At 41.8% G+C, this 20,107-nt stretch overlaps 1 protein-coding gene across 1 annotated transcript; it reads left to right on the top strand.

Annotated features, from left to right (window-relative positions):
* Positions 1–1,849: 1,849 nt before the first annotated feature.
* Positions 1,850–14,787, top strand: LOC139302259 (ankyrin repeat and SOCS box protein 2-like). The gene is made up of 9 exons (XM_070925907.1): positions 1,850–2,199; positions 3,135–3,245; positions 3,519–3,688; positions 3,800–3,955; positions 5,355–5,600; positions 7,425–7,596; positions 11,578–12,148; positions 12,334–12,487; positions 14,398–14,787. The coding sequence occupies exons 1-9, from the start codon at positions 1,850–1,852 to the stop codon at positions 14,535–14,537; spliced, it is 2,070 nt and encodes a 689-aa protein (XP_070782008.1). The 3' UTR covers positions 14,538–14,787.
* Positions 14,788–20,107: the final 5,320 nt, after the last annotated feature.

Here is a 20,107-nt window from a genome sequence, read left to right as displayed (position 1 = left end):
GACCAACAGTATAAAACTCTGTTAGCACCCCCAAAAGGCTGCACAGTTCATTACAGGTCACTCAGAACTTGGTCATAGATTCTAGACTTCACAGAAGAGAAGTCCCACTCACAGAGGTCAACAATGGACCAACTGAAAGAGTTAATAGCATAGAGACTGATGACCAGCTGAAGTTCAATGAATGTGCTACTGCGAAGGTCAAAACAGCAACAGTAAATGGTCTTGTATGTACATGTACAGTTTTATTGTTGATCGTTATGTCTTGTTTTTACTTATTACTTCATATTTCAGGCCTTGTACCTGTTACCACTTTATCTCCAGGGTTGATCTCAGTGAATTTATTAATATCAGTACTTATAGTCCAGCTTCATCCTGCCGACGAGAATTCAACTAACAGACTGCAGACTTTTTAATATCCACTGATACTGATATCCTCTGAGCGTCTGCTGTTTCTGCCTTTCCTGGCTGTCGGTCCTCCAGTCGTTGATCTGGATCTTCGTCCTCCAGGAGATTCAGCCTCTTCCCGTCTCTCTCTCCTAGTTTGCATGTTATCATGTCTTTCTCTCCCTCTGTGTCTGTTTGTTTCTCCTCTGTTGTCCTCCTCTGTGTTTATTTCTTTCCAGGTCTCTGTGGTGGAGAGGAGGTGGTCTGGCTCAGATCCTTCTTAGTGGGCGACACCTGAAGCTACTCAGCTGTCCTCCTGGATCCATCCTCCTCACTTATGTTTTATTATCTACATTTTGGCATCATAATTGTATAAACTATGTTTCTGTTGTGAATGTATTCTGTACACACACCATCTACTTCCTGTCTGTCCGTCCTGAGGGGGATCCCTCCTCTGCTGCTCTTTCTTCCATCTTTTCCCTGTTAAAGGGTTTTTTGGGGAGTTTTTCCTTATCTGAATCGAAGGTCTAAGGACAGAGGGTGTTGTAAGCTATACCGATTGTAAAGCCCCCTGAGGCAGATTGTGATTTGTGATATTGGGCTGTACAAATAAAGTTGACTTGACTGTCCTACAGAGCATCCTGTCCTTTGGCGTGATTTGTGTGTTTGGCAACCAAGACCAAGATAGGTTGCAGCGCATGATCAAGATGGCAAGTGGGGTCACTGGGTGGGACCAGATTTCAGCTGCTCAGTTGTGTACAGACCTCATTCTGAGTAAGGCTGATCCTCAGTGACCCTATTGACCCTCAACACAAAAGGTTCCAACTAAGCCAAGAGGCAAGAGAAGGAAAATAAGAACAGCCAGGTTGAGCAAGTTTTTTGTTCCTTCAGCAACACATAGGATTGGATGGTATTTTGGACGGGCTAAGTGAGATGGTAATCCTTTTTATTAGTTAATTATAATGAGAGTGGGGGTGCTGCGACGTGCTCTGTGTGTATGTGTGTGTTTTAGGGGGGTAGAAGGGGGACTGCATGTTGTATATTTGCATTTACTGTTTCGTAACTTCTGCACCTTGACCACCCAAATTTCCCTATTTGGTATAATAAAGTTTACCTTTTCACATTCAGCTATTTTGAGATTGGACAATTACCTGATCTGATGAATGCGTATACCATATAATCTACTAAAACATACAAATTATTTACAATTTGTACAGTTTTTTCTTTCTTTGTCTTTTGCTCAGTTCAATTCTTTCTCAGCTTGTAACAAATCCATCAACACATGATTCCTCTTGAGGATCCAACTCAAAACAAAAATTAAAACATCATGTCAGCTTGGTCAAAAGAGTTTCTTTAGTTCAGGCAGCAGCGATGGAAATCTGTAGCTGTAACTTTTGATCCAGTTTTGAACACTTGCTTGTTTCAGACAGTAAATTCTATCATTGTCTGACCTCACAGCTCCGTCATGGCGGCAGCCAGCATCTCTCGCTCTGGATCAGCAGCTTCCAGTCTGGCCTTCGAGGATTATTCTCTCTACAGTAACCTGAGTGATGACGAGCTGCTGCATCTCGCCATAGAGCGCAGTCTGACCGAAACACACTGCAACACCACCAACACCAACACTGCCGCTCCTACCACCACGCCTCCTCACCAACCTGACAGTAACAGCCTGAACCCTGCAGCTAGAAATGCCAACCAGCCCAGCCACAGCTCCCACAATTCATCTGCAGCCTACAGCTCCCATAATCCACCTCCAGCCCAGACCACTGCACACTACAGTTCTCCAAATCCTCCGAGTGAAAAGGCTCCTGATCCGTATGTCACCTCATAGTTTTTATTTCCCTCCTTCTACTACTAAAAAACAGTGTCTCAATGATACTTGCTTGAAGCAATTAATACAGACGGCTTCATACAAAAGGCTCTTTATTGATGATTATTGTTTAACAAAAGTTAAACAAATACAACAAATACAGATGTACTGTAGGTTGCAAATGTAACTAAGAACATCCATACATGGGAATAATAAATGCTGAGATTATCCAGTTAAACTATAAGGAATAGAAATAATCAGCAGAATGACAATTTTCCAAGAAGCCATAAACCTACGAAGGAACAAAACTAATAACAGAAACACAAGTAAAATAATAAAAAGTGAAGAAATAAAAACTACATTACACCACTCGGACACTTGGTCACCACTACAGAGTCTTCAGACAGAGTCCTCCTATAGAGTCCTCAGTCCTCCTACAGTCTTCAGACAGAGCCCTCAGACAGACAGAGTCCTCCTACAGAGTCCTCTTACAGACAGAGTCCTTCTACAGACAGAGTCCTCAGACACAGTCTGTAGATGCAGTCTGAACAGTTGGCTGTCATGAGATCAGATGCATTCATTAGCTTCAGATTTCCAGAAGATGTTAGAAGACTAGAAGGTGCTGGACCAGAGATCTATACTGTATATAAAACATAGCCTACATTTATCAATTGTCTCAGAATACGAAATCAATCCTAACCGGCCAAAAAATCTGAGAGTAACTAATGTTTGATCCTTCGTTCAGGACTAGAATTAATATCATTTTATTAACTTGCAGAGGAGTTCTGACCTGTTAGGAGTCACCATGAGATGGAGGTCAGAGATGGTGGTGGGTGATTGACACGTACCGGGTCACTTAAAAGAACCAGTCTTCTCATCACTATTCCAGACAGATGAACTGCCAGTCCTCTCATTGACAACTTTGGTGTTGTTGTGTCAGGAGGACGTTTGATGGAACAGTCAGTCACTTCATGACGGGTTCTGGGAAGAAGATGGTGGCGTATCGCAAAGCTAACGGCAGTCTGGTCCACATTGCTCCCGAACCTGAAGTGTGAGTCAAATTCTGTTGATAAACCATCACTGTACCTGTTTCACCTGTTTCAGTGGTTTTTGTTTGTATTTTGAGCAAACTGCCCATTTCAATGTAAACTTTATCAACCTGACATTAAAATTAACTTTATTACTCTGTATAATTCATAATAATGTAGACTGTAACAGCTGAAAACAAGCAGCCGTCAGCTGGGAGGAATCATTAAAAACACCACGCGTCTGAGCCTTATAGCAGACAGGTGAGACAGGTGGCTGATGGGTATTTTTCCTGCAGAGAGGAGGAGCCTCTTTTCAAAGCAATCCATGATGGTGATGTGAGCAGAGTGAAATCATTGGTGATGTGTCCGGGAACAAACCTGATGCTGCCAAGTAAACCAGGCTGGCTTGCGATTCACCAGGCGGCATGGTATGGCCAGGACACCTGTCTGAGAGTACTGCTGTCAGGTAGTTATAAATGTACACACACACACACACACACACACACACACATTCAAAGAAAGACAACACAACAAAGTCCAGAAAAGAGAAGTCCTGTGTCTGTGTTTTTGTGCTTAGCTCAGCCGGGGATGATCAACAAGCGCACGGCGCGCGGTGAGTCTGCACTGCTGGTTGCTGTCAGCAAAGAGCAGCTGCAATGCATTCAGGTGCTGCTGGAAAGTGGAGCGGACCCTGACATCCCGAATTACGACAGAGAGACTACCCTCTACAAAGGTAAAACCATAGACTGTATAAAAGAAGTGGACGTAGCCACCGTGGCGTCACATGTTGGTTTGTAGACTACTGTTTTGAAGCCTTGAGTTTTGCATTTTGGCCATCGCCATCTTGTTTTTTTGGAACCAGAAGTGACCATATTTGGATGAGAGGGTGGAGCTGTGGATCTTAGAACCTGAGGACACTATGAACGCCTATCTATACCTGTAACCTGACTGCACCTGGCTCCTGGCTACGCCGTGCAAAGTAGCTATTAACAAAATTAGCTTGTAAATGCAGTTACTGGAAAAATGAACAGCCGACTCCTCAAGTGTCTTTTAGTACAACTGAACAGGTCACCATGGTTGCGACTTGTCAATGAACATCATGCTATATTGAATAAGACTAGTGACTGAGACATTAACCCATCTCATTTACAGAGGCAATAAATCAACTAAGAAGTAGGGTAATTTCCTCATAGACTTCTATGCAATTGGACTTCTTTTTGGAACCTGTGGAGTCGCCTCCTGCTGGCCATTAGAAAGAATCCAGGTTTAAGGCACTTCACCATTGGCTTCACTTTTCAGACCCAGAGGTTAGTTCTTGGGTAAAACTGTCAGGAAGTGATGTCAGCGTCCCAACAAACAGATTTGCCTGAACACATCACAGCTTCAGAGCCACGGTTCACCTGATGTCATACGCTGAGTTTACTGAAAAGGAAAAGGCTATGGATGCTAACAGGAGCCATGGGTGGTGATCATTTTCAGGGCCTGTTTTCACAAAATAATAAATCAAATGTCTTTTTTAAGGATACAAAATGATGTTGTTTTGTTGGTCAGATTGATCATATATTTTTTTTAAAGGACTTTATTGGATACGAGGGACAGATGGAACAGTACCTGTGCAAAAGGCAACACCCCTTTTTTGTGTTACAGCTCCGCTGGTTCATAGAGAACAGCTGTCAGTCTAGTTTAAAGTTAGACAGTAAACATTTTTAGGGTTAGGGTTAGTCTAAAGAGTTAAGTAGAGAGTTGTTAGAGGTTAGTTACAGAGATGGTAGCCTAAGTAGCCTGATGTTGATGTGTCTGTGTCCCCCTCCTAGGACCACACACACCCGCGCGCAATAGTATATTAGTAATAGTGTATCTCTATCTACATTTTATTTCACAATAAAGCTAATCAGAGAGCAGGAGTCTCCATTGTCAGGGTATACCTCCAATGTTCTTAGAGTAAAAACCCCAGAAGAAAATAATTTGTTCTGATAATTTGTGATCTGGATTTGAGGAATCAGCTGGTGTCGACAGTAGCTGGAGGAGATAGTGAGGATGCTTTTGTGGTTTGGGTGACCTGTCCTTTTGATAAACATAGTTTCTGTGGTTTGGATGTTATGTCACTAAACTCTTGTTTTCTTCTTATGCAGCCTGTGAGAAGAATAGTCCTGCAATGGTGGCGATGTTGTTGAACCATGGTGTGGTGGTGAACACTCACTGTATTCAGGGTTGGACCGCCCTGCAAGAAGCTGTGTGTCGAAACAACGTGGAGATCTGTGAGATGCTGCTGAAGGCAGGAGCCAAACACAACCTCACCAACATATACGGCATCTCAGCAGTGTTTACTGCAGCTCAGAGCGGGCAGCTCGCCGCGCTACGAATCCTCCTCAAACACGGTACATGATGGGGATGGTTTATCTTATTGTTCTACGACTACTGCCTCTGCCTGCTAACTGCTACTGCCAACTGCTAACTGCTACTGCTAACTGGAGAAAGGGTTAAATGTTTTTGAAAGTATGAATTTTTTGAGTGAGGTAATGTGTAGAATAACAAGCAACACATAATCATAAAACACATCTAACCAGGATGCTACAGACTACATTGGAAAGTAAACAACCACAATACTAGTTTTCTCATCTGGTATTATAGAGATACTTGGTATCGAAAACAACACCCTCCTCCCGTCAATCCCTGAATCCCATTGAATGTGTTTTGTGGAGATCAGTATATTTGGGGTCACAGTTTAGTTTAGTTCAACTAAACTGAACTTTGGCTGCAAAGCCTGGCAGGAAATCAGTGTAGTGCTCTGCACTATGGCTCTTGCAGCTGCCTGAGAGAGGACAGATGTTCTATACAATTGAAAGAAGGGAGCACCTGTACTATCTTACAGAAACTAAATGTAGTCCCTTATTGCTCTGGTTTAAGGTAAAGTTCCTGAGTTCAGTACAATTCTACATCACTGCAGCAAAGGGAGAAATTCAAACACTTTTCAGCAAAAACAAGATTTGCCTCCCATGTCATAAACTCTCCAGTTTGGGAACCACTGTGCTAACTAGTACTGTTGCTACATGCCAGCTGCTTTCAGTGGTGCTCCACCCACCTTCCAACCTTTACCCATGTGTTCTTTGGTTTAAACTGTTACTGCTGATAACTGCAAATCTGTATGTACAACAATCAGAACACAAATACACAAGTACAAATCAGAATCAGGATCAGAAACTGTTCATTGCCAAGTAACATACATTACAAGGAATTTGAGTTTTAGGGTATTAGGGAATTAGAGTATTAGGGCCAGGCATAAGGGGAAAAATGAGAGGAGGAAGATTTTTGTTTTGCATTTCAAGAACAAAGTCGAAATGTTGAGAATAAAGTTGACATTTCAAGATTAAAGTCGAGAGAATAAATCAAACTAATAGCATTAGCGTTACAGATGGGAGGTTTCTGCTTTTATGTGTCAGATGAGTGATGTTGAAAACCTGGTCACAGGTTTCAGTAATAAGGACCTGATCTTATTGTCAGAGAAAATGAAAGCAGTTACATGATGAGTCAACATCAGCCGGAGTTCATCTGGGACCTGGTTTTCTCCACACAGCTGGGACCAGAGTTCAGTTATGGCACCTGAAAGTGATTAAATCTCAGTGATATACAGTACATCTCTACCCAGAGTCTACCTGTCCTGTGCTGATATGGTTGTAAAGATTAGGGAAGCGGCAGTGCTGCTTATTGTCCACACAAATGTTAACTTCATCATCTCTGATAAAGTGCAGCTCTCAGCTGCTTCCCTGAGCTTCTCAAAGGGAAGTATCCTGGAGTCAGACAGTCCCAAACAGAGCAAAGGAGGCTGTAAGAGGGGGAAGCAGAGGAGACATCACTCTGTTTTCACAAGTCAAAATAACTGCAGGGTGTCAGGAAATACTAAAACATGCACATGTTATCGAATCAACCTATATGTATATCATATGACTCTATTCTCTGACTTTATTCTCGAAATATTACAACTTTTTTGTCAAAATATTATATATTCTTTAAATATTATGACTTAATTCTCAAAATCTCATATATTTTAACAGTGGCTCTAATACTCGTAGTGATGTCATCTCCTCTCTTTGTTAATGTGTTATGTGTAATGTCCTTACACAGAAAGACTGAGCTCTGATTTAAGGATTTCATCGACCTGAAGTATGAACCCTGAACCCTAACCCTTCCCTGTCTCCCTGCAGGTGCAGACATTAACAGTCAGGCTGCTGACGGAGCCACCGCTCTGTATGAAGCCACTAAAAATGGACATGAAGAAATTGTGGAGCTTCTCCTCTCTCAGAACGCTGATGCCAACAAACCTGGAAAGACTGGGCTATTACCACTTCACATTGCTGCGCAGAGAGGAAGTTACACGTAGGCACATTTTGATAACACAGGAACCCCCGAGGAAAGACTTTGTAGGATTAGAGGAACTCAAGTTCACCAGACCAGAGCCAGTGTTACTTGTGCTTTCTGAGCTTTAACGTGTTCTTTTAAGTTTTGAGGTGACTGTAAGTGGAATAAGTGTCCTTTGAAAATAAGTAAAGTAAAGTAATAAGTAAACAAACACACACCATAATCTTATGGGTGACTCATGTGAGGGGGCTTTTGTGCTTTTAATTCGTTTTGCTGGTTGATGGTTTGGGACACATTTGTCATTTCTCACAAACTGTAAGCGCTAACTTTGTGTAGTCTGTGTAGCATTATACACTACTACTACCTGCTGTTTCTCACTTGAATTCAATATGTCATGTTAGCTAACCAGAGCTGATGAAGTGTGGTGTGTGGGAAAAAAAGTGAGGATGAGTGCACCATGCAAAAGTACCTCTAATCAGTAGTTGTAATGGTTTCCTACAACTTGGTTTATTTCTAAATACTGAAAATGTGAATGTACACGCTATCATGATATTGTGGCATTACAACATGTTATAACAACTACAGGAGTCAATAGATATGCATTTTGGTCCAGAAGTACAGAAGGCAGCAGAGAGTCTGTGGATCTGAGGGAGGCTCAGGTCTTTAGGATCAACAGCTATATAGAGCTAGGTGTCATCTGCATAGCAGTGAATATCAATACTGTGATTAAGGATGATGACCACTAGTTTTAATATTGCAGCCAGAAACAATAAACCTGCTGGGACGCTGCTTCCCATGACGCAAATCATGATTTCCATGAATTCAACAACCACTGTCTACTCTTTCCTTAATCTTCACTCTTCTACTTATCTGCTCTGTTCCTCTCTATGCTAAGTCCAAATCATATTAGACATGCTGCTTTTAATTCTTAGTGTTGGGGGTAGCCTCTGTTGCTGCCCTGTTAACTTATCTCTGAGTCTACTAGCTTAGCCTCTAGTCACCCACAGCTATCGCAACCTTGGTAACTGTGCTACAATGGTTTGTGTCTAGTGTTCCGATGTTGCGGATTGTGGGTCTGTTTTATGGAGACATGTCCGTCAGTTAGAATAGCTCATCTCTGTTAACGTTACCTTAGATATCATGGGCACTCCAAATAGCTTCAGCCACAGGCTGGATACCAAGCCTGTTAGTGATAGCACTAGCATAGCCTTGTCTACAGATGATATGCAGTTTGTCCCTGTACAGCAACCTGGGAAGGTTCGCAAGAACAACAAACTGGTTGTGTGGCTTGGTCAGCAGTCACCTCTCCAGACTGCAAAGCGGTATTCAATCCTCACTAGGCCTGTCGATTGTAGTGTTGACCTGCGTGCCTCCTCTACCCCCACCAACAGGGTTTAATAATGCACCTTGTAATAGGGGGCTCCATTACTTGCAACATTAGATTAGGCAGTCATCGTTTACTGTCTACCCAGGGCCAGAGCTTCCGACATAGACGAGGCTGCTGGCATCATGTAGGGAGAATCAGGGAACCCAGGGACACAACACCACTAGCTTTAGTAACATTGTAATCCATGTCGGCACTATTAATGTAAGGATGATGCAGTCACAGTTCACAAAAGAAAGCTTTGCCAGGACGTTTGAGTTTTCCAGAAAGAATACTCGGCATCAATCAATTGTCTCTGGTCACGTACCTGTGAGGGGTAATGATGAGATGTACAGTGGGCTTATGTCACTGATCGGTTGTATCAAAATGATCTCCATCAACTATGCTTTTTGCTTTGCCCAGGTCAACAGATTTTTTTAGATCTCAGATGTTGTTAGTTATTTCTTAGATTTTCCTCTGCAAAAAAAATCGATGACATCAGACACAAAATTAGTTCCTTATCTCTAGTTATTTGTGTTATATCGGCAGTGCAATATTCATATGTTGAATCACAGATAATCTCAACCCCCTACCAGCTAAGCCTTTTATAGATCTCTGGCCATTTATGACACCTACAATGCTGAATATTGTCAATTTGTCTCTTACGACTGGCTCTGTATCTACTAGCTGCTGTGGTTACACCTCTTCTTAAGAAACCACATCTTGATCAAAGTTCTCAAAATATTTATTGATCAGCCTCTGACCTTCCATTATTTTAAAAAATACTGTAAAAACTTCTGTCCCACATACTTAACTGTGATATTTTCGAGCCTTTTCATCTGCTTTCAGGGCCTGTCACTCCTCTGAAACTACATTTACTAAAGTGGTAAATGATCTTCTGCTCACCATGGATTTTGATTCCACCTCAGTACTTCTATTATTGGATCCATACATATGCAGTGGGGTCCAAAAGTCTGAGACCACTAGTCAAGATGAACAATTTGAATGAAAATTGAGAGAATTTCAGAGAATCTTGGTATTTGGTATGTCCCCCTTTTGCTTTAATGACAGCATGCACTCGAGCTGGCATGGACTCCACAAGTTTGTGCAAAACCTGACGACCCATGTTATCCCAGCATGATTTGACAATGTTCCAAAGAGCTTCTTGTGATGTCACAGAATGCTTGGCTTTCTGAGTCTTCAAGTGCCCCCATAAATAGCTCAGTGGGATTGAGGTCAGGTGACTGTGGAGGAAAGTCCATGACAGTCAGGACTCCTTTGTCTTCTTTGGTCTTCAAGTAGTTCTTGCAAAGCTCTGAGGTGTGTTTGGGGTCCTTATCCTGCTGCAGTATGAATCCCTTTCCACAAAAATGCAAACCAGAGGGTACAGAATGTCTTTGAAGACTGGAGTGGTGCTTCTCCTTGGTCAGGGTGTAGTCGATTCGGTGCAGGTGTCCAACTCCAGAGTAGGCAAAACACCCCCAGACCTGAATATTCTCACCACCATGTTTCTCCTGTTCGTCTCCTTACATACACCCTTCTGTTACTGCCATAAATCTCAAACTCAAACTCAAATAGGACTTTTCGTCATCTACAGTAAAATGCTGGTATTTCTTAGCTCAAGTGTTTGGCCTTGTTTCCCCCTCTGAGAAGTGGTTTAGAAACTGCTACTGGTCCTCTGAGACCACTACAAGACAGCCTTCTTTTGACTGTACTTTTGCTGATTGGAGTCTTGCATTCTTTATTTAGCAGATTGTGTATTCGTGATGAAGTTGCTTTTCTATCTGTCAGGGAACTAAGCTTGATGTATTGATCTTCTGATGGTGTGGTCACTTTTGGTCTGCCTGATCGTGCTTTGGATACAACTGATCCCATTTCTGCAGTTTTTAAAAGTTCCATGAACTGCCCCTTTAGAAATCTTTAGTCTAGCCATGATTTCACACTGAGAAAGCCCCTCTTTGCTCAGTATAACAATTTGACTTCTGACACTTAGTTTGGATGCCATGTTTCCGACTATCACAATGCTACTTAGTAAGCAATTATCTGCTGGAAACTTGAGGTGCAGCCATATTTATAACAGGTGAACACTGGCTGTAAGCTGAGTTAATTGAATGAGCCTCTGATGAGTAGATCAAATCCAGAGTGTCATCTGAACACATGCTTCGATGGAAGGGATACAGCTCAAAGAAATCTATTTTTTGCGCTCTGCTCTTCTCTTTTTATATTTCACGTCTTGGCAAAATTATATGCAGTCATGGACTTTCCACTGTTACGCTGATGATACTCAGCTGTATGTTCCTGTAAAGGAAATGGTTATTCCCAAATTTTTAAATTAGAGGCCTGCTTGTCTGCTGTAAAAAAACTGGATGTCACTTAATTTTATGCTCCTTAATTCTCCTGCTGGTCATTGGCCCTGCTGGACATAGACACTAGTTTGATCAAGTAACAGTAACTCTTCACCCTCTCTTGGCCCTCTCTTTTGATCAAAGAAATCCCCAAGACTGCTTTTTTCCACCTACGCAACACAGCTAAAATTAGGTATTTTCTGTCCTTGAATGATGCAGAGATCCTAACAATACAATAATCAAGTCTGGATGAAACAAAGGCTTCACACTTGTGATGTTTCCTGTTTCCAGCACAGTCTCCATGTTGATCCCAGCCACCAGTAAGGCCAGAGTCCGGCGGACCGGCATCAGCCCGCTCCACCTTGCTGCTGAGCGTAACCGCGACGTTGTCCTGGAGACTCTGATCGAGGTGGGCTTCGACGTAAATGCTCAGCTGTCGGAAGAACGCTCAAAGCTGTATGAAGACCGTCGCAGCACGGCGCTCTACTTCTCCGTCATCAACAACAACATAGACGCGGTGCGCATTCTGCTGGCAGCTGGTGCCAACCCAAACCTGGATGTGTTCAGGCCGCTGATGGTGGCTGCAAGGCAGGGCTGCATCCAGACCGTCTCCCTGCTGGTGGAGCACGGAGCTGACATCAACGCCTCCATCCCTACACACCCCACCACCTTCCCTGCCGTCTACATGTTCTCCATGAAGTACCTGTCCATGTTTAAGTACCTGCTGGACCATGGAGGCCATGCCCTCTCCTGCTTCGACTGTGTCTACAGCAGCCGACCACATCCACCAATCAAAACCACCCGATCAGAGAGGCACACCGACGGAGTTCTGCCAGATACACAGCAAAGGAGAGGTGTTCAGGTGACCTGAGTTTGTTTAAAATGTTTAAATATAGAGCTACAAAACAGAGTTGTGGGAAGGGACTTCAACTGTTAACAAAACTGTAAATAAATTTCAGAGAAACTCTGATGAGAGTCCAAAAGTTTCATGTGTAAAAAAAGCTGCCATCCCTGTGATTGACTGACAATTCTGTTATTGATTGACAGTTCTGTGAGATGATCTCGGCCCCCAGTATCTGTCGGTGGGCGGGGCCGATCATTGACGTCCTGTTGGACTACGTTGGTCACGTGACTCTCTGCTCCAGACTGATGGAACACCTGGACAGTTACTCTGACTGGAGCACCATCAAGGACAAAGCAGGTGAGTCAATAAATGATTGAATGATGAATTAATCAGGTGGTCCTGCAGTAAACATGTCAGTAAAGAAATCATAATGATACCGGTTTGTTTCATAATTTTCCAGTGATGTTATCAGTTTGCTTTGTAGTGATATCTTCAGTTTGTCTCACAGTTTCCAAGTGAGGTAAACACAGACAAAAACATAAGTCTATCAAGAAAACATCCAAATCAGTCATGTCCTGGTCCATGGATGCCATTGAAATGCTATGATGGTGCTTCAAATGCACTGACTGGAATATATTTAGTGCAGCCTCAATTAACTCACTGACACAGTGATGCCATATATCAAGTACTGTGAGGAAATGTGCATCACTACCAATAACAGTGACATTCTATGGCAATAAAAATCCCTGGTTCACCAAGGAATTACATCCTCTACGCAAAGAACTGTGTGTACAAAATGGAGACAGGGATCAATACATGGCAGCCAAATATAAATTGTGAGCTGCAATTAGAAAAGCTATGCAACAAACAGTCATGGACATGGAAAAACAATTCTCATCCAGTAACACCAGATCAATATGGAAAAGTCTGAAGGAACTAACTAAATTAAATTTACTTACAAAAACTCTGTCACCAACCCAATCAACCACAATGAGACACCTTTAAAACAACCAACTCCATTAGCTCAATTTAAAACATTTACTCATAACAAATAAAGTTGCAAGATTCACTTGTTTTTGGCTCAACTTGTCCAGCGGTCAAAAAACTGTCTTTCTCCACAGACTGATGAACTCTAACTGAGAGCTATTAGCTATGATGTAATTAGTAGCATAACTAAAGGAGCATTTCAACATTTTTGCTACTAAGCCACTAAATACATCTTATCAATTCTTAATATGGCTCTTACACCGATGTACAGTCCCTCAGTGCTACAAACTCTCATCATCATCATTCCGGTGTCAAAGTTCTTTAAGACCATCTGCTTCAGTGACTACAGACCAGTTGCCCTAATATCTGTGGCCATGAAAGTATTTGAGCACATAGTCATACCTGAAATCCTGTACCTCCCCACTGATGGACTCATATCAATCTGCTTACTAAGCCAACCAGTCTGTTGAGGATGCAGTCAGCATAACACTCCATCAACACCTGGAATCACCAAACACTTGCACATGCATCCTATTCATAGACTTCAGTTCTGCCTTTAATTCCATCAACCCACTTAAACTCTTTACCCTACTCTTGGACATGAGCACTGACCCAGCCATAGGCCACTGGATTCAGACTTCATGTGGACCAGTCCACAGAGGGTGAAGGTTAATAACCTAACGTCACTCAGCACAGGAGCTCCTCAGGGCTGTGTTGTCTCCCCCTGGCTCTTCTCACTGTACACCGCCCACTTTACATCCAAGGACAATTCTGTGAAAACAATCAAATACGAAGACAACACAACCATTGTAGGCCTCATCTCCAACAATGATGAAACTAAGTACTGCATTGAGGTGGCCCCAAATAATGACCTGCTTAATACAGCCAAAATCCAGAAACTCATTGACTTCCGATGCATGCCGAATCCCAAAATACCCATACAAATAAATGGTGACACCATCACCATCACTGACTCTTTTAAATTCCTCGGAATACACATTAGAAATAACACTGAGTCAATCATTGCAAAAGCTCAACAATGACTTTGCTTCCTTAGACAACTTAAAAAATACCAGATCAAGCATCAACTTCTCTTACTGTTCTACTCAGCCATCGCCAAGTCCATCATCACATCCTCTATTACAGCCAGACACGGCAGCACAGACAGTAAAACACATAAAAAAAACTACAGCGACATCCAAAATCCAACCTCTATCTATCTGGCTGGTATGTCTTGTAGATATCTGGTGATGTTATTGGTTTGTCTTGTGTTCTTTCAGCACCTCCACGGCCGCTGCTGCAGCTCTGCAGGCTGCAGATTCTGCAGCTGGTTGGACATCGAAGTCTGAAGAAGTTACCGCTGCCTGGAGGTCTGATCCGCTTTCTGAAACACCAGGAGGGGGCTGTGGATGACTGCTGAACCAAAACCTATAATTATATATTTTTTTTAATAGTTTATACAGTTCATCCAGTTCACTGAAGGTATTGATTAGTACTGATTAGACAGACATTGCACACATGAACAGACTGAATGAATCCACATCTTGTTTCTTCTCTCTGTCAGCAGCTCTGTGTTCTTCTTCTTGTCATGAGTGAATCCTGTTTCCAGGTGTTTCCAGGTTCCAGTTTTGGTTCTCATGTTTCTCTGCTGTAAGTCAAATAAAAACTGAAAGGTGATTGCTGAAATCGCTTTTAGATTACTGAGGGTACCAGGTGTACCAGCTCCTCCTAAACACCTCCTAACTGTTGTTGTGTATTAATATGTATATGCATTAATATAACAAAGTTAAGTAATATTAATATACATTTTTTTTATTTAATAAATAGAAACCACCTGGAATACCCCAGAAACCGCCTAAAAACCACCTGGAACACCCCAGAAACCGCCTAACCCTAACCTCTTGGAAACATCATAGCAGCCTGTTACTGAACAACTGCCAGGGACCACCTGGGGCTTCAGCTCAGCTTTAGTGTAAAAACTGCCTTCTAGTGAAGTACAAGAAACCTTTGAAGTGTTTTGTAGTGATATTTATCTCAAACAGCACCACACTGTTGATTAGCTTAATGATCAGTTGGATCAATATTCACACAGTGATGTCAGAGCTTTAAATGTTTCCACAGTCCACAGAAACAGATTACAGAGATGATTTCATGTATTTGTCTCTTTTGAATTAAACCAGTCTGACAGTTTTACTTTCAGCCACAGACACACTGTCTCCTGTGATCACAGCTCCTCTTATTGATCATTAATCAAAGACTATTAATAACTTCCAACAATGAGATAATAATGACTTCATAGCTTTAAAACTCCAGTCTGCCATAATATCTGATATTGAACACATTCAAACTATGAAAGAAAATCTCTCATTAAGCAGATTTAACTTTCAGTAAAATGGGTTCAGTAGAGATTTCAATCATTTAACTTTAGTTTACGAACAAAATGTTTGCCTTTTGTTTATTTTAATAACTTGTTTTCTGCTTCCACTGATTTGATATTTGATATATAGTTTTTTTTAAGTAAAAATGTTTAATTAAGTAGCATTTCTGTAAATGTGTCAATTTTTCAACTGCAGCCTAGAACCAATAAAGCAGCATCAAGACAGTGAATGCATCATGCAGAGCAACAGGCAGTGACAGAACAATGAACTGTTACATGTTTGTAAAGCAGAGTTTGAGAACATTAATGAGCACAAATAAAATATTATTAACCACATTTTACACACATCAGCCATGCAGTAGCCTGGAACCAGATGAACCTACAAGCGTCTGCCCCCCCTCCCGTTCAGACAGATTTCCGTCTGGCCTGATTCAGGTCGGCCAATCACAACCATTTATCTAATATGCGGCTGGTTTAAGCACCTTTGAGGCATTTTTGTAAACAATCAAGATGGCTGGCGCTGATGTGGCCTATCGCTACGTCACACGTTCCGTTGCTCTGATTGGTTGTAGCGTCCAGAGGCATTGTAGTCTGAGCCCGCTGAACGCCCCTTGGAAATCGAAAATGAACGGAGAGATTCCAGACTGATCTGCATTTGCAAATCGGTTTGGCGATGCCGGGCTAACCATGCAGAGCAACAGGAGAGATAAAGTCAAACGTAAACAACCAACAATGCTGATCTTAATAAGATGTTAATAAAAAGTTTAAAAGCTGTTAAAATGATGATATCATATTAAACACATGAACCAGCAGCGCAAAGTCAAAAGATAACACTGTATAAATATTAATAGCACAATAGGTGTAAGACCGGGGAACTTTTTCATAGTTCTAAGAACTGCTGGAGACCACACCCCTTTTCATTGTATTCGTACTACAAGAACTGGGAACCATCGTACTTCTTAGAATGCTGTTTTGAGGGACTTTTTTTAGCTCCTACTTAAGAGTAGGTGCTCTCCCAAGAGGAACCTTGAGTGATGTAAGTGTACGGTGATTGGTCCAGGCGTAAGTGTGCGGTGATTGGTCCAGGTGTAAGTGTACATGATTGGTCGAATACGTGCATGTGCAGCGCCGGCGACTGCCATCTTTAAAAACCTTGTAATGGAGCCTTAAAAAATTTACCAAAATACGGATAAATGGACTGACAGTGAAGTCAGTCTTTACTGAGCAAGGCTTTATTGAGCGTATATGTGATGGGAGAAATACGCTAACGCAATTTTGACTCGAAGTGACATATAAAAATCTTGTGTGTGACGTTGCTATACCTACCCCCTGGCTGGCTTACGTCACTTCATCTTGGCAGTGTGAATGCAAATAGAAAAGAAGCCCTTGAAGGTATGTAGTTCTTGGGGAGCTCCCCAGTGGCCAGTTCCTCTCAGGGAGTCCCCAAAAACAGAACAGCTTATGCAAAGTATAATAGAACTGGACGGCAAGCTGTCAGTGTCTCCATCCCCTAAATTAGATAAAGAAAGGCAGATTCTTCAGATGAATTTTAAATTACTCTCAACGCAAGAGATTTATTTTACATTATTTTACTTTTACATTCGCACGGATTTCTTTATGAACATGGCAGGAAGGAGGCAGGACATCTTTTGCCACACCAAATTAAGAGCCAAACGACATCTCAACAAATTACACAATTAGGACCCCCTCAGGTGAACTCACAGCAATCCCATCTGTCATTGATGAAACCTTTAAAACGTTCTACTCTAAACTATATACCTCACAATCCCCTGCTGATGATATAGACATGATAAGGTTTCTTGACAATGTGGAATTCCCACCCATAACTCATATCCAGGTGAGTGAACCTCTAAAACCTAATGAAATTGCAGACTCGATTAAACTAATGCAGAGCGGCAGAGACCCTGGTCCAGATGGCTATCCAATACAGTTTTATAAAAAATGTATTGACAAATTAACTCCCCTCCTTCTAAAAATGTTCAACAACTCTCTGGACCCAGGAGCCCTACCTCAAACTCTCACTGAGGCTTCAATAACTTTACTATTAAAACCAGGAAAGGACAAATCTGATGCCCGTGTCTCTTCTCTCTACTTCTCTATTTGCAGCCTCATGTTTTCTGTCTTTCCAGGCCATGTTTCTTAAGAATTTAATAACTATCAGGTTACATGTTTCAACAAACACAGTTTTCCTCACTTGTGCAAACCTTAATATCAGATATGGATATAGTTGATATGCTGAGTACATTTTATAATTTTATAATACAGAGCACTTTTTAACTTCAACACCTGGTCCGTAATTTTGTTAAACTAAATAACGCCTCCTTCCCCAATATTCCTCCTAATTCAGTAATTGACTCAATTTTGGACATTCCCGCGAATCAGAAAGGCCTCATCTCAAAAATATACTCCTTGATCTCCCATCTCACAGTGGCCTCACTTGATAAAATCAAAAAAAGATTGGGAAAATGAACTTGGTAAAGTTATAGTTGACAATGACTGGGGCGGTGCATTAACTTGTGTGAATGACAATAAGTCTTGTTCCAGGCTCAACCTGATACAATTTAAGGTTGTCCACCGCATCTATCTTACCAACTCCAAACTCTCCAAAATATACCCCAGTATTACAGACACCTGCAAGAGACATCACATGTCACCAGCAAACATGACACACATGTTTTGGTCTTGATGAAGGGGAGTGGTAAAAATGTAAATGTAAAATGTTGTCCTGAATGTTCATTGTATTTCTTTACACCTGTTAAGTGAGTAAATACATTTATCAAAATAATCTCCTCAGTGAATTAGATTGAATTGAGTCTGAATTGAGTCTGTGAATTAAAGTAAAAGTCATACTGAGATGAAGCAGTTGGTCTCAGATCAGCTGACTGAAGGAAAATAAACTAGCTGTTTAATGTAATTTGATAGCAGACCAAAAAGCAGTGTTAGCACTTTAGCATGTAGACAGCTGAAAATACAGAGCTAGTCCTGAACGCACCACCTCAGCTGTTTTTATAGCGTCTCTTCAGAGAAGAAGAAAACTGAGACGGAAGGAGACGGTGCTTCTCTCTGCTGTCACCCCTCACCCCCTCACCCTCCTCACCCCACCTCACTCTCTCACACTTGATTTCACTGGGACTTCAGATCTGGATCAGACAGAGAACAACTGAACTTTCCGGAGATACAGCAGCGTCTAAATGATCCAAACTCTAAACTGATTCGGGCTTCTGGTGGATCTGGACTCTGGACTCAGGTCTGCGGTGGTGCAGTCTTAACGGAGTGTTTTCATGATGCTGAGTTTTTTCCACATGGTGATCTTCCGTTTCTTCCAGGTGAGAGCTAATATATTGAATATATATTTTATTGTATATTAATATATCATTCTAATATTAATATATAAAATAATATGTAAGGGTGCTCTGACGTCAGATTAAACACGTTTCACCTCAGTGCTGACGTGAAAAGTTTTTATTTCACAGAACTTATAAAAACGTGACGAACTTTAATGCCTCATGTTTAACGTTTAAGATTAAATGTGATTCTATATATATAGCCTCTATACTTATATTATAAAGATAATATTATTACACAGACCTAACAGAGAGACAGAGAGAGAGAGAGAGAGAGAGAGAGAGAGAGAGAGAGCACACAGCAGCATAGAGATGTAAAGTAATAGTAATGGTAGTGGTAATAATATTAATATTGATAAAGATAATAATAATACTTATAATAACAACAACAATAATAATTATAGTAATGTTTGTAGCACTAGGTGTCTGCAGTCACAGATCCAGACTCTGCAGCTCCGGAGGCAGAAAACAACAGAAGCAGAGAGACGAGAAGATGTCCAGTTAGTAACATTAATGAGATGAGAATGAGTACAGATGGAGAGAGGAGCTCAGTGCATCATGGGAAGTCTCCCTCAGTCTAGGCCTATAGCAGCATCACTAGGTGCTGGTTCAGGGTTCACATGAGCCAGCCCTAACTATAAGCTTCATCAAAGGGGAAAGTTTTAAGCCTACTCTTAAAAGTAGAGAGTGTGTCTGCCTCCCGGACCCAAACTGGGAGCTGATTCCACAGGAGAGGAGCTTGATGGCTGAAGGCTCTGGCTCCTGTTCGGCTTTTGGAGACTCGAGGAACCACAAGCAACCCTGCATTCTGGGAGCACAGTGCTCTAGTAGGGTAATAGGGTACTATGAGCTCTTTAAGATATGATGGTGCCTGACCAGTAAGAGCTTTGTAGGTGAGGAGAAGGATTTTAAACTCTAACCCTAACCCAGGAGAAATATGATCTCTTTTCCTGGTTCCAGTCAGTACACGTGCCGCAGCATTCTGGATCAACTGGAGAGTCTTCGGGGGCTTATTGTTTCAATATTACGGAGGTGAAAAAAAGGCAGTCCTTGAAGTTTGTTTTTTACGTGAGACTTAAAGGACCTGTCCTGATCAAAGAGAACTCCGAGATTCCTCACGTGGTGCGGGAGGCCAGGGCAATGCCCTCTAGAGTAACTATATCTTTCGATAACATGTTTCAGAGGTTCAGGGCCAAGAACAGTAACTTCTGTCTTGTCCGAGTTTAACATAAGATAATTGCAGGTCAC

This window comes from Enoplosus armatus, chromosome 19 (genome assembly GCF_043641665.1).
Source record: "Enoplosus armatus isolate fEnoArm2 chromosome 19, fEnoArm2.hap1, whole genome shotgun sequence".
NCBI lineage: Eukaryota > Metazoa > Chordata > Actinopteri > Centrarchiformes > Enoplosidae > Enoplosus > Enoplosus armatus.
The sequence above is the reverse complement of the archived record's forward strand: the minus strand, read 5'-3'. Positions and strand labels throughout refer to the sequence as shown.

Bases quoted from the DNA above. Each gene is read 5' to 3' on its own strand.
- LOC139302259 (XM_070925907.1), top strand. From the start codon at position 1,850: ATGGCGGCAGCCAGCATCTCTCGCTCTGGATCAGCAGCTTCCAGTCTG. The intron at 2,200-3,134 runs GTATGTCACCTC...TTGTTGTGTCAG, and splicing joins AGTGAAAAGGCTCCTGATCC to GAGGACGTTTGATGGAACAG. The intron at 5,601-7,424 runs GTACATGATGGG...GTCTCCCTGCAG, and splicing joins ACGAATCCTCCTCAAACACG to GTGCAGACATTAACAGTCAG.